The 12,899-nt window shown below is 35.5% G+C and overlaps 4 protein-coding genes across 4 annotated transcripts; all 4 read right to left on the bottom strand.

Moving 5' to 3' along the window:
- Positions 1-260: 260 nt before the first annotated feature.
- PPL_06641 (uncharacterized protein) lies at positions 261-2,137 on the bottom strand (the record flags this gene model as incomplete). Its single annotated transcript, XM_020577495.1, has 6 exons — positions 261-304; positions 442-540; positions 829-868; positions 991-1,203; positions 1,296-1,388; positions 2,132-2,137. The coding sequence occupies 6 exons, from the start codon at positions 2,135-2,137 to the stop codon at positions 261-263; spliced, it is 495 nt and encodes a 164-aa protein (XP_020431943.1).
- Positions 2,138-2,230: 93 nt separating this feature from the next.
- Positions 2,231-6,580, bottom strand: PPL_06640 (uncharacterized protein; the record flags this gene model as incomplete). The annotated part of the gene is made up of 3 exons (XM_020577494.1): positions 2,231-6,045; positions 6,127-6,472; positions 6,575-6,580. The coding sequence occupies 3 exons, from the start codon at positions 6,578-6,580 to the stop codon at positions 2,231-2,233; spliced, it is 4,167 nt and encodes a 1,388-aa protein (XP_020431942.1).
- Positions 6,581-6,974: 394 nt separating this feature from the next.
- On the bottom strand, positions 6,975-10,689 carry pfkA (6-phosphofructokinase; the record flags this gene model as incomplete). Its single annotated transcript, XM_020577493.1, has 6 exons — positions 6,975-8,288; positions 8,365-8,787; positions 8,861-9,265; positions 9,325-9,649; positions 10,066-10,450; positions 10,587-10,689. The coding sequence occupies 6 exons, from the start codon at positions 10,687-10,689 to the stop codon at positions 6,975-6,977; spliced, it is 2,955 nt and encodes a 984-aa protein (XP_020431941.1).
- A 196-nt stretch (positions 10,690-10,885) lies between these two features.
- Positions 10,886-12,801, bottom strand: PPL_06638 (kelch repeat-containing protein; the record flags this gene model as incomplete). The annotated part of the gene is made up of 2 exons (XM_020577492.1): positions 10,886-12,650; positions 12,794-12,801. 2 exons carry the CDS (start codon positions 12,799-12,801, stop codon positions 10,886-10,888), a joined length of 1,773 nt encoding a protein of 590 aa, XP_020431940.1.
- Between the last annotated feature and the right edge of the window lie 98 nt (positions 12,802-12,899).

The following is a 12,899-nucleotide window of genomic DNA, read 5'->3' as shown; positions in this document are numbered from 1 at the left end:
CCAACTGGTCGTTTCTCTCCTGTTCGGTTGTAACCAGCTTGTTGAGTTCATCGTACTTCTGCTTGATATCGGACAGCTTCAACTCCAAGCTATTCTTATTGGATCGCTCGCCTTCCAAGTCAACTTGCAGCTGTTCGATTCGCGTCTTCTCCTCAGTCGCCAAACGATCCAACTCGCTCAGTCTGCTATTGACATCGGACAACTGATTCTCGAGCGACGACTTCAAGTTGAGTTCGTCATCCAGCTGTTTCGAAAGCTTCTCATTCAGCTGCTCTTGCTCCCTGTTGACCTGATCCAACTTTTCCTGACGCTCATTCAACTCTGCCAGCTTCGATTCCAACGCGACTTTCAGCTGAATCTCCACTTCCAAGCTGCTGACCAACTGCTCATTCTTTTGTTTCAGCTCGCCGTAGAGTTGCTCCAAATCCGATAGTTTCTTACGCTCCTCCTCGAGTGAGCCAGCGAGTTGATCACGCTCCAAACTGAGATCATTAATCTTCTGATTGAGACCATTGATTGTTTGTTGTAGTCCATCCATCTCTGTATTGAGAACTGACAGTTGTTCAGTCAGCGTGTTACACTGCTTGGTGTATTCCGCAATTGATTCACTCTGTCTATTGATCTCTGCACTCATCGATTCCACACTCTGTTTGTGCTTGGCAATCTCTTCGGCCAGTTTCTCCTCCTCGGCAGTCAACGACCGACTCAACTCGCCAAGCTTCTCACGTTGTTCCGCCACAGTCGAATTGGAAACACTCAACTGATCATTCAAATTCTCCTCGACCACCAACAATCTTTCTTTCTCTTTGATTTCCAATTCCAATTTACTCTGAGTTTCATCTTTTAATTTACTTTCATTCTCTAAATTCTAATAATTGTTTTAGATTGTTATTTGAAAAAAAAGAATAGAATAAAAAAAAGTGTTAAAAATCCATCTTTTTCTTCTTTTTGTTTGTTTGTATTTTAACAACAACAACAACAACAACATACCTGTTTAAAAGTTAATAGATTATCTGATTGTTCTTTGATTGTTTGATTTAGAGCATTGATTTCAACATCCTTTTCAGAGAGAATTCTCTTTAGACCATCGGCTTGATCACTCAGTATCTGTAAAAGATTGGTTTCCTCATCGATTCTATTTCTAAGATTCTTTTTCTCACCCTTCAATGATTTGTTTTCTTCTTGTAGTTGTTGGAATGATGCCTGTATTTATTATTATTATTATAATAATATTATAATTAGTTACAACATAAACTAAAAGAAGAATCTGAATTAGTTTAAAAACAAAAACATACAGCAATTCTCTTTTTCTTTTCAGTTGTTATGAGATGTGGAGCCTTCTGAATGATTTGATCAAAAGACTCCTTAACTGAACCGAATCCTTCCATCTATCTTAAATTAATTAACTTTATAATAATTAATTTCTTTTGTTTTTATATAATTTAAATTTGACTAGATATTATTATTATTATTATTGTTATATGATGTTGTAATTGTTTCTGTTAAAGTTATCTTCTCTTTTCTCTTTTCTTTTCCTATATAATTAATTAATATTAATATTTATAAATGAAAATCAAGTATGAATATGATTAGTTTGTTTGTTTTTTTTTTTTTTTTTTTTGGTAATTTTTAAAAGAAGAAATAGAGAGTGATTAATAATTTATAAATATAACCACTATTTCTTTGATCTTTTTGATTTGATTTCAAATGCCTACCTAAATTAAGCTAAATGAAATAAATAAATAATATGTGTATTTGACGGCAATGAAGTTTGATAGATTTGATTAATTATTGATGTTTTTATATGTATTAAATATTAAAAGATGCTATGATTTGATTTGCTTGTGGATTTTATGTAATAATGTGTGTGTGTGTGTTGTTTGTGTGATGAAATAAAAAAAATAAAATAAATAAAATATTAATATTTGTAATGTATGAATGATTCGTTGAGAATTTTTAAAAATTTAAATTTATATATGAGGAGGAATGATTTTTTGGATCAAAAAGTTTTTTTAATTTTATTTAATTTTAATTTTTTTTGGTTTTACAACCACACAAGTGATTAAAAGGATTTTTTCAATGAATAAAAACTTTTTAAATTAAATAAATTCTTTTAAAATGATTTACACACAGACATTGTTGTTTTTTGTAAATTTGAAAAATACAATCTTTTATGATTTATTTTAAATATTTAAATTATTATTTATATGATTGTTTTATTATTTATTAATTATTTTTTATTTTTCTTGAATCTTGATTGTTTAATTGGTAGAGCTTCATCTTCGTCATCATCATAAGAATCATTCAATTTTTGTTGTTGTTGTTGTTGTTTCTTAGTGTTATTGTTTACAGTTGTTGTTGTTGATGTCGTTGATTTAGTATTCTTTCTCTTCTTGCTGATCGCTTTCTTTGCTGGTGTTTGTTCGTGTTCGTTCTCCTCTTCTTCCGAGTGGAATCCAGTTGACATTACAGAGGTTGAAAGTGGACTGTTGCTATCGGTTGTTTTTGTTGAAGATGTAGTAGATGTAGTTGATAGTTTCTTATTAGTATTGTTATTGTTATTCTTCTTATTGTTATTATTATTATTATTATTAATTGGTTTGTTCATAACAGATTTAAAGAGATCGGAATCATTCAATGAATGCTCTGCACTGTCTTCTTCGTGTTCGTAGTCGGCATAGGAGATCGAGTCGGTGAGACGTACAATCGATGAATCGTCGTTGTCAGAGTCGGCGTAGGCCTCTTCGTTGGGATAGCCGTAGGAGCTGCCTTCTTGCGATGAGTAGACACCGCCTGTCTTGCGACCGGTCAATTGCAGTTGTTGTTCTCTACGCTTCTGTTGAGACATCGACGATCTCGGTGTCTTTGAGTTGACCGACTTGGCCAAGTCTGTCAACGAGATAGTGGTTGACGACGATACCGTTGAAGACGGTGACATTGTAGATGAAGTTATTTGTTCATTAACATCTTGAATCTCACCTTCTTCCTCTTCTCCATCCTCTTCTTCATTATGGTCGCTGTTGTTGTTGTTGTTGTTATATCTATCAACCAAAGGTAAGTCGAATTGAAGTGATTTCGGTGGTGAGAAATCAGGTAGTTCAAATTTAACATCGGCCAACAAGTTCCATTGATAGTTATTATTGATATTGTTACTGATTGGAACAATAGAAGTATTGTTGTTGTTGTTGACGACATTGTTTTTGCTGGCAGTGTTGTTGTTGTTGTTGTTAGCTGTTGTAGCGCGTCTGGCAGTGGAGAAAGGGGTGGCGTTTGGTCTTAATCTGTTTGCTGGAGTGGCAGAGTATCTCATCGGTACAAACTTGTTGTCAAACAACATTGCCAGACGACGACGTTTCTCTTCCTCTGTCTCCATAGCAAGCAGTGACGCGCCAGTTGTAAAAGTGGTGTTGGTGTTGTTGATGTTGGTATTCTTTGCAGATGGTGTATTGATAAAAGATGATGTCGTATTGAAAATACTGAATGATTCATTATTGTTGTTTCTGGTATTGTTATTGTTATTGAGATGGTTGGTATTCTTACTGTTCGAGTACAATAGGTTCTTGGCGGCGGAACTTGAGATCACTGGAGTCTGCAGTCTTTGAATGGGAGTCAGTAGAATTGGTGTCGACGGAATGTTACTACCGATATTGAATGCACTGTTGATATTGTTGTTGGTGATGAGTGTTGACATTGTAGATTTGAGACGACGTTGCATCTCTTTTTGCTCGGCTTCCAAACGTTGTTTCTCGCGGTTGGCACGGTTGATTGCATCTTCACGCTCCTTACGACGACGCAACTCACGGTCGGCACGCATCTTTCGCGATGCCTCAATCAGTGATTGCTCCTTATCGTTGAAACGATCCAAGATCTTGATCATCTCGCGCTTCTTCTCCTCTTCGATCTTCTTGGTCGTCTCAATCTCCACCATCGTTTTGGCACGCTTCTCACTCTCAAACGCCAGACGCTTCTCACGCTTCAGCTTCTCACGTTCGTCTCTACCCATCAGCAAACTACTATTGCCAAACAAAGATGTTGAAACAGCAGTTGATTTACTACTATCATTGCTGCTATTACTTCTTAAAATATAACTATTGAAATTGATTGATGTTGATAACTTATTGTTGTTGGTTGTTGTTGTTGAGGATGTTGTTGATGTTGATGTTAATTTTGATGATGATGGTGTCATCATTGGTTTGGTTGAAGTATTATTAATTATTTGTTGTTGTTGTTTAATAAGCTTATCTCTTTCCTCTGCCAATTGCTTTTGAATACGTTCGGTTTCCAGACGCTCTTTGTTGATAAGTTGAAGTTCTTGTTGTTTCTGCTCTTCCAATTCTCTCTGTTTGGCCTTGACTTCCATGAGTAACTTATCTTTCTCCTTGGCCAATTGCTGTTCAAACTCCAAACGTTCTCGCTCTCTTTCAAGCTCCACATCTCTAGCTTTTGCTTTCTTCTCGGCGGATGCCAACAATCTCTTTTGCTTCTCAAGCTCCTGTCGTTTGTTGTACTCCTCCAACATCTTTACACGCTCCTGCTCCATCTGCTTGGCAATGTCATCTCTCATCTTTTGTCGTTGCAACTCGATCGCCTCTTGTTTCTCTCTAAACTCTCTCATACTCTTGGCAATGATATCTTCTTCTTGGAACTCCAACTCTCCATCATCGCCAGTATTGTCAACAACTATTGAGGATGACGACGATTGAGTGTTGTTTGATTCACTCTTTTTCAATAGGATATCACGATGTGAGTTCAATTCAAGTGTCATCTTTGCCATCTCTTCTTGTTCTTGCTTGGCTTTACGTTCACGTTCTTGTCTGGCTTTCTCACGTGCAGTGTTTCTAGCTTCCTTCTCCAGTCTGAGTCTCACAGCTTCTTGCTCCAATCTCTCCATTTCTTGTCGTTCGGCCAACTCCATCTTCTCTCTGTTGAGACGCTCCTTCTCTGCTTCTCTTTCCTCCCTCTGTCGCTTCTGAATCTCCAATTGTTCAGCTGCTTCTCTACGCTCATCCATCAACTTCATTTGTCTTTTCTTTTTCTCACTCTCGACGGCAGCAGCAGCAGCAGCTTCATCAGCCAATTGTTGTTGTAAAACTCTCTCCTTTTCTTCCTCCTCTTCCTTTTGTTTTTGTTGTTGTTGCTGTTGTTGTTCTAATCTAACTCTCTCTTCAGCTAGTTTGGCAGCTTCATCTTCTTTGTTGAACAATTCCACCTCGTTTCTGGCACTCCAACTTACATTCTTTGGCCATTGCAATGGGATTGGTTCGTTGTCGACAACACCAGTTTTGTTGCTATCCGGTGATTTTGGATATTCAATGGCCTGTGGTTTCTTAATGGCCGACTTTAGAATTCTGGGTGTCGATGGTATACCTGGAGTCTGTGGTGTCGTCTTTGACTTTAACGCTGATTTAGGAGTCGATGGTACAGGTGGTTGATTTTCATCTTTGTTGTTACAGCATTCTCTAACCATTCTTGACGGTGTGGTTGTTGTTGATGTTGATGTTGTTGTAGTGGTTGCTCCATTAACATTGACAGTGGACAACGGTGTATGACTGGTACCATTCATCATTTTTGATGGTGTTGTCAAAGTTGAAGTTGTCTTTTGTGGTGTAGTTGAATTGGATTTATTGTTGTTGGGTGTATTTGGTTGTTGTTTTTGAGGAGTGGTGGTTGTTGTTGTCTTTTGTGGTGTGTTGTTGGATACCAATGATGTTTTTTGAGGAGTGGTGGTAGCACTCTTTTGAGGAGTTCCAGTGGGTGTTATAGTTGTTGGTTTTTGAGGTGTGTTGTTGGTGGATACTCTCTGTGGAGTCATTGTTGTCTTTTGTGGAGTTGTAGTTGTTTTGGTACTTGTTGTTTGTCTATTTGGAGTTCTAGACGATGTTGATGAGCTTGGTGTTTGTTGTTGTAGTTGTTGTTGTTGTTTCATTGGAGTTTTCTTTGCTGGTGTTGCAAGGAATTCCATCATATCCATTTCAACTTGTTCTTCTTCAAACTCCTCTGTAATAACACTATTATTATGACTACTATTATTATTCTCATTTTGTTCTAAAATCAAAAACAAAAAGTAATTATTGTTTATTAATATTACTTTCATGATTAATCATCGAATAAAATATAAATATTTACCATTTCCATTAATAATATTGTTTTCATCGTTATTAAATAATAATGCTTCAGGTATTGGTATCATCATCATATTTATTGTATTGCTCTCGATGATATGGTTGAGGTTGTTTTGATCGATTGCATTGTTGACATTGTTTTTATCATCGAGATTCATTAACTCCTCATCTTTATAATAGGCTAAAATGTTTACATCACCAATTTCATCTTTCTCTAACTGATTGGTTTTCAACGATAGTCTCTCTTTTGATTTGACTTGACCATTACCATCAGTAGTATTATTATTATCATTATTAAGATACGATGTTCCACCTCTACTGAAACGTCTCTTATAAGTATTTTCTCTTTTCTACAAATTTATGAATATTTGAAATTGAAATTATATTAATTAGTTATATATTACTACAAACTTGATAATATCAACATATGTTGTATTGTTATTTATACATACCATCATTTTATTCAAAAAAAAAAAGAAAAAGAAAAGAAAGAAAAATAATCAATCAAACTTAATTGATTGGGATATATGGCACAACTGATACAAAATTTGTAATGTAATTGATTTGATTGATTTGATTGATTTGATTGAAAGCTAAAAAAAAAAAGTATAAATAAATAAACAAAAATAGTAAATAATAATAAATAAATTATTTATTTCAATAATTATAATATGTTAACAATTTTGTGTTTATTTGATTGATTTCAAATCAGGAAAATATGTAGCGCGCCAAAAATTAAAATTTTTTAAAAACTTGATTTAAAAAAAATTGAAAAAAAGAGCGCCAAAACATTGAAATGATATTTGATAATTATTATTATAATAATAATAATAGTTTGTTTTGTTTTTTTTCTTAAAGAGTTAATTGAGGATTTGAATTAATTTGTGATTGTGAGTAAATGGTTGGTGAGGTTACGGTTAAGTTGTGTGAGTCTTGATGCTCTTTTGCTACTTCACAGGGGTCGTTCTCACCGTTGTCGTCGTGTGGCGACACCGAGATTCTACGAGACAACTCCAGTAGTGGCAACCACCACTGATTCTCTGGACGACGGTATTTATGATTGATTTCCAACTTCATCTGCTCGATATCGGTGAATTTGATGGCGCCTTCGATGTTACCGATGCAACCGGCAACGGCGTTGCCCTTCTTGATGCACTCCTCGTCGATCAGCTTGACAAACTGGTTCATAAGACGCGATGCTGCCAGACGGTCGAGTGCCGAAGGATTGCCACCCTGCTGGAGATGTCCGAGAATCGACTCACGCGCATCAAAGAGATGCTTGCCTTCCTCCTTGAAGAGTGAGTAGATGAAATGGGTGGAGTAGGTCGACGATGCATTCTCGCTGGTGATGATCAAACCGATGCGATTGTCGCCCTTGAAACGGTTGCTAAACATCTTGAGATCGGCTGTCAGCGATTTCAGGGTGACACCTTCCTCCATGGTGTAGGCGCGCTCGGCACCACTGGTCAACGATGACATCGCACAGAGGTAACCGCAGTGCGCACCCATCACCTCAACCACAAACAAACGACGCGAAGCAACAGCCGATTGTTTGATCTTGTCAAGTGCGTCAAGAATATTGTTGAGACAGGTGTCGGCACCCACTGAAATTTCAGTGCCCGGCACGTTGTTGGCAATGGTTCCAGGCGCGCAAATCATGGCGACCTTCTCCAGTTGCTTGTACTTCTTGCGGTACTCGTAGAGATTGGAGATACCGACGTAACCGTTGAATCCACCAAACATCAGAATAGCATTGATCTTGAATTTCTCAATGTTGGCAATGATCGCCTCGATGTTGGAGTCGTTTGGCACGGAGCGATTCGTTCCAAGCTCCGCTCCACCCATGACGGCCCAACCGTTGACCGACATCCAAGTCATCTCACGGACATCTCCCTTGGCCAGACCATTGAAACCATTGAAGATACCGTACACTCCGAAGCCGGCATCGATACCGAGACGAGTGAAAGCACGAACCGCTGGATTCATACCTGGCGACGGTCCACCGGAATGCAAGATCGCAATATTATAATTCTTCTTGGGGCTGTTCATTCTCTTGAGATTGGCACAGATTCCGAAAATATCACTAAACTCCTCAAACAATGGACCACGCAACTGTACAACTTCTTTAAATTTCTTTTCCTTTAGTAATGCACCTATTTTTTGAGTCTTCACAAAGATACATATTTAATATAAACTATTGAGTTTGTCAAATTAATTATAATAATAATAATAATATACATACTTCTTTTACACAAGCCATCAGTGGTTTTCTAACTACTCTATTTCCAACCATACCAATCATCATTGGTTCACAGGTGGCGGTCTTTGAGAATAAATAGTTGACTGCTTCAACTGCCATTCTTGTTGCAATATAACGATCACAATAAGTTGGCACACCACCTCTTTGTACATGTCCAAGAATAGTGATACGTGCATCGTATCCACCTTTCTCCTCCAATACCTTACGGACATAGGATGAACTGATTGGATTACCATTGGAATCGATTGCACCCTCAGCAACAATAATCAATGAACATCTTCTACCGGAAACTCTACCTCTTTCCAATCCCTCAAGCATGACATCTTCCCATCCGGCTTCAGGTGGATTCTCCGGTGCAAATATATAATCTGCACCAGTTGCCAAACCAGATACCAATGCCAACCACTAAATTAAGATATCAAAACAAACCTATTAATAAAACTACCAATTCCCACGAGATAGCTAGCTTGTTACTTACACCACAATTTCTACCCATAACTTCGATTACGAATGAACGTTGATGACTGACTGCAGTACTAAGGATGGAATCGATACACTCGAGAATACGGTGACTGGCAGTGTCGGCACCGATGGTGATGTCCGTTCCATACATGTCGTTATCGATCGATCCTACCATACCGACGATCGACAGCTTTCCCAAATCGGACTCGGGAATCGATGCATCGATCAACTTCTCCTGAACCAACTCACTGAGCAATCCGAACCATTCCTCACGCAACAAGTTGGCACCGGTCAAACTACCGTCACCACCAATCACCAAGAGATTATTGATCTTATTCTTTATCAAATTGAAAGCTGCCTTCTTTCTGCCTTCTCTCGTTCTGAATTCCGCCGATCTTGCAGTACCAATGATAGTTCCACCCTAATCAATCCAATTAGTAATTATCGATTAACACAATTACTACAATAACAATTACATACACGATTGATAATGGATGCAACACTACCCCAATTCAATGGGATGATAGAATCTTGTACTAAACCATTGTAACCCTCACGAATAGCAAAGACTTCGGCACCTTTAATTAGAGATGCACGTACGAATGCACGAATCGCTGGATTCATACCACAGGAATCACCACCACTTGTCAACAGTGCGATTCTCTTTATGGTTGGACTTCTCTCGAATGAGAATTTAAATAAACCTTCATCATCTCCTTTCTCAACACTACACACTGGTGGTGGTGGTTGTTGTTCTGTTGTCGTTGTTTTATTACTACTTGACATCTGATAATTTATACACTCTCTCTATTTGTTAAAAAAAAAATATCAAAAAATAAAATATACTATAAAATGAAAATCAAAATTAATATTAAACACAGTTGTTGACACAACAAACAACAGCTATGATTTTATTTTTTTTAAATTAAAATTTGTATAAAAAAAAATGAGTGGTATTTTGATGTTCTTGGTGCACTTTAAATTATTAATATTATCTTACTCTAGTTTTAACACCCCCATAACCACACACCTCATTTTGGTTTTGATTTTGGTTTTGAATTACGTCATTCTATATTACTTTATTTGTTTTATTTATTTTTTTATTTTATTTTTCATAGTTAATTAAACAAACATTTGCAAACATATGTTTTGTTTTTAAACAAATTATTACTTAGTTTGTTTTATTTGTGTGAATATAAAAAAAAAAGGTTGTACAATTACAGTTGATGATTTGTTGTTGTTGTTGTTGTTTTTGTTTGATTTTCAATAAGATCGTTGTTGTCTTTGAAATAAACTCTTAGGGTTTCTGCTTCAGATGCCATCTCTTCGAGAGTACGTGGTTGTCTTTCCTTTTCGATTTCAGTGTAGATTTGATCGGTGTTTTCATAGTCGGTTCTCTTTCTTGGTATGATGTGGATGTGTACGTGCTCTACGGTCTGTCCTGCATTCTTGCCGTCTTGAATCGCAAAAGTCATACCGTCACCATCGAAATGCTTCTCTATCACCCTCGATATTCTACTTGCAGACTGCCAGATATCGTTAATCTCCTCCGGTGACAAATCATAGAATCTCTTTACAACTCTCTTTGGACATACCAATACATGACCTATTATTATTATTATTATCTTTACTAATTAGATAGTCTTATCTTTTCTTATTGTATTATTCTTTTTGTTTCTTCTCTTCTCTTCTCTACATCCATCTAACTCTCTACTAATCGAATCAAATGAAAGAATTCATACCAGGTAGTACAGGTTTCAAATTTACCAGTGCCATCGATAACTTTGTTTCAAAGAATACTTCAGATGCTCTGATAATATATTGACCAAACATTAATGTACTCATTTCTATTGTTATGTATTATTCTGTTATTTATACTAAAAAAAAGTAAAAAAGAAAATGATCATATGATCACACACCATTTTAATAATTTTCACTTTTGTCGTCATATTAATATTCAACAATAATAATAAATAAACAATAAATTAATAGTTTACACTTATTTTATTTATTTCTTACTACATATTTTTTTAATAATTATTTATAAGTTGTTGTTGTTGTTGTAGTCATCGTCTTCTTCTTGAATCACCGAAATAGATGTAGATGGACACCAAACTCTTTTGAATTCATCTTGTTGGAAGAATGGTACATATTGATTGGTCTCAATAGAATATTTGAAATTACCATGTTCAGTTCCAGTGATCGAATAGACATAGCTAGAAGTTTGTGATTCTCGATGATACATTAAGATGTCATTGCTGATGGGAATAGGATTCAAATCTACGCTTCGTTTTCTTTCGACGTTGAACTTGACGAATCGTTTGATATCATCACTCCTCTTTGGACAATCGGAAATGTAGAAATTACCATTGTTATCGTTGCATGCCGAGTACGATTTAATATCTATTAGATGGTATGTAATCTCGCGATTCACCATGTTGAGTTGTAACATCTTGTTGGTATCATAGTTTATTGAATACAGCGAACCTTTGAAGATCATAGATGACCGCTGACCGTGACCCTCAGGTAATATGTGATATCGTTCAAATTTCATTGTTTGGATGTTGAATCGGTCGATTTTACCCCGCTGATTGGCACCGTTCAGCAAGTAGATATGATCGCGACCATCGTAACATGCTGATATTGAAAATCCACCATCGATTCCTTCGATATCACCGATAATTTCAAATGATCTCGATCTCATTGAGAATTTCATCCATTTTTTTTGATTGTGTGCACCACCGAATACATAGATATCTTGGCCAACTGGAATAATTGTTGCACCATAGAAATTATAATCAACATCGAATTGTTCTATTGAATCGTTTTGTGAAAGGTTGATTAGAGTTGCTCCATTCTTATCGTGTGTTGAGAAGATATATTGTGTTTTATTTTCATTCTCTGTCGTTTTTGTTGTTGTCATTGTTCTTGTTTTTGTTATTGGTTTTATTTCAATTCTTTCAAGTTGAATTGATTGTTCGATTGTTAATTTCAATTGATCTAAATCGGGTGGTTCGATTGATAACAGGTAATTTGCTGGTGGTAGTGTTGATAGCAATGTTGTTGTAGGTGTAAAATGACAGTTATATTTATAAATGATATCATATAATAATGATGACGAATCATTGTTATTTTGTTTTAGAGATTCATCGATATCGAAATAGTTATTGTTATTATTCAAAAATAGTCGATTATTATCTTTGATGAATGATTGTAATGATGAACTTAATGCTATTGAATTCATAATGGTTGTTGTTGAATAGAGATCGGTTATATCTGGTATTTTAACAGGTGTCTCGGTGTTGTCGACATCATTATCATTACCATTACCACAGGCATGTTCGATATTATTATTTATATTTATAATATTGATTAAATGTTTCAAATGATTGATATTATTATCGATTTGATCAATGATTGCATCTTTTTGGTTGATGATCGGTTTCTTTAATCTATGTTCTTCGTTGATTAGAAAAGTATGTATTTGTTCAAAGTATTGTTTGATTTCATTCTCAGCTGTTGTTAATGAATCATATACTGATGTTGACGATCTTAATGATTCCCATATCGAATTGATTGTGAAATTGATTTTACTCTCCACTGGCATATCATTATTATTAATGTCATTAAAGTTATTATCGATACTACTAATACTACTTATACTACTACTATTGTTTTTATTTTTATTATTATTAACATTATCTAAAATAGATAAATATAAATTATTTAAAGATTGTCTGATATCATCGATATGATCGTATTGATTCACATGATCTGGATGTTTGTTATTGTGAATGATTGTACATCTTGAACACATAAACTTATTGCAAACATAGCAAATAAATTCATTTGTTCTCTGATGTTGTGAACAACGTTGCATCATCATCTCTTAATATAGAAATATTAATATTTGTTTATTGATGAGGGGTTAAAAAGTAAAAAAACTTACATTTTCATTTTTACATTTGTTAAATTTTTTTCAATGATAGTGATTGATCAGATTTCAATAGACAATGATATATGTATAGCATTAAGATTGTCATACACAGATATAT

The sequence above is a fragment of the Heterostelium album genome, assembly GCF_000004825.1.
Source record: "Heterostelium album PN500 unplaced genomic scaffold PPL_scaffold6, whole genome shotgun sequence".
Taxonomy (NCBI): Eukaryota; Evosea; class Eumycetozoa; order Acytosteliales; family Acytosteliaceae; genus Heterostelium; species Heterostelium album.
This window is presented reverse-complemented; position numbering and strand designations above follow the sequence as displayed.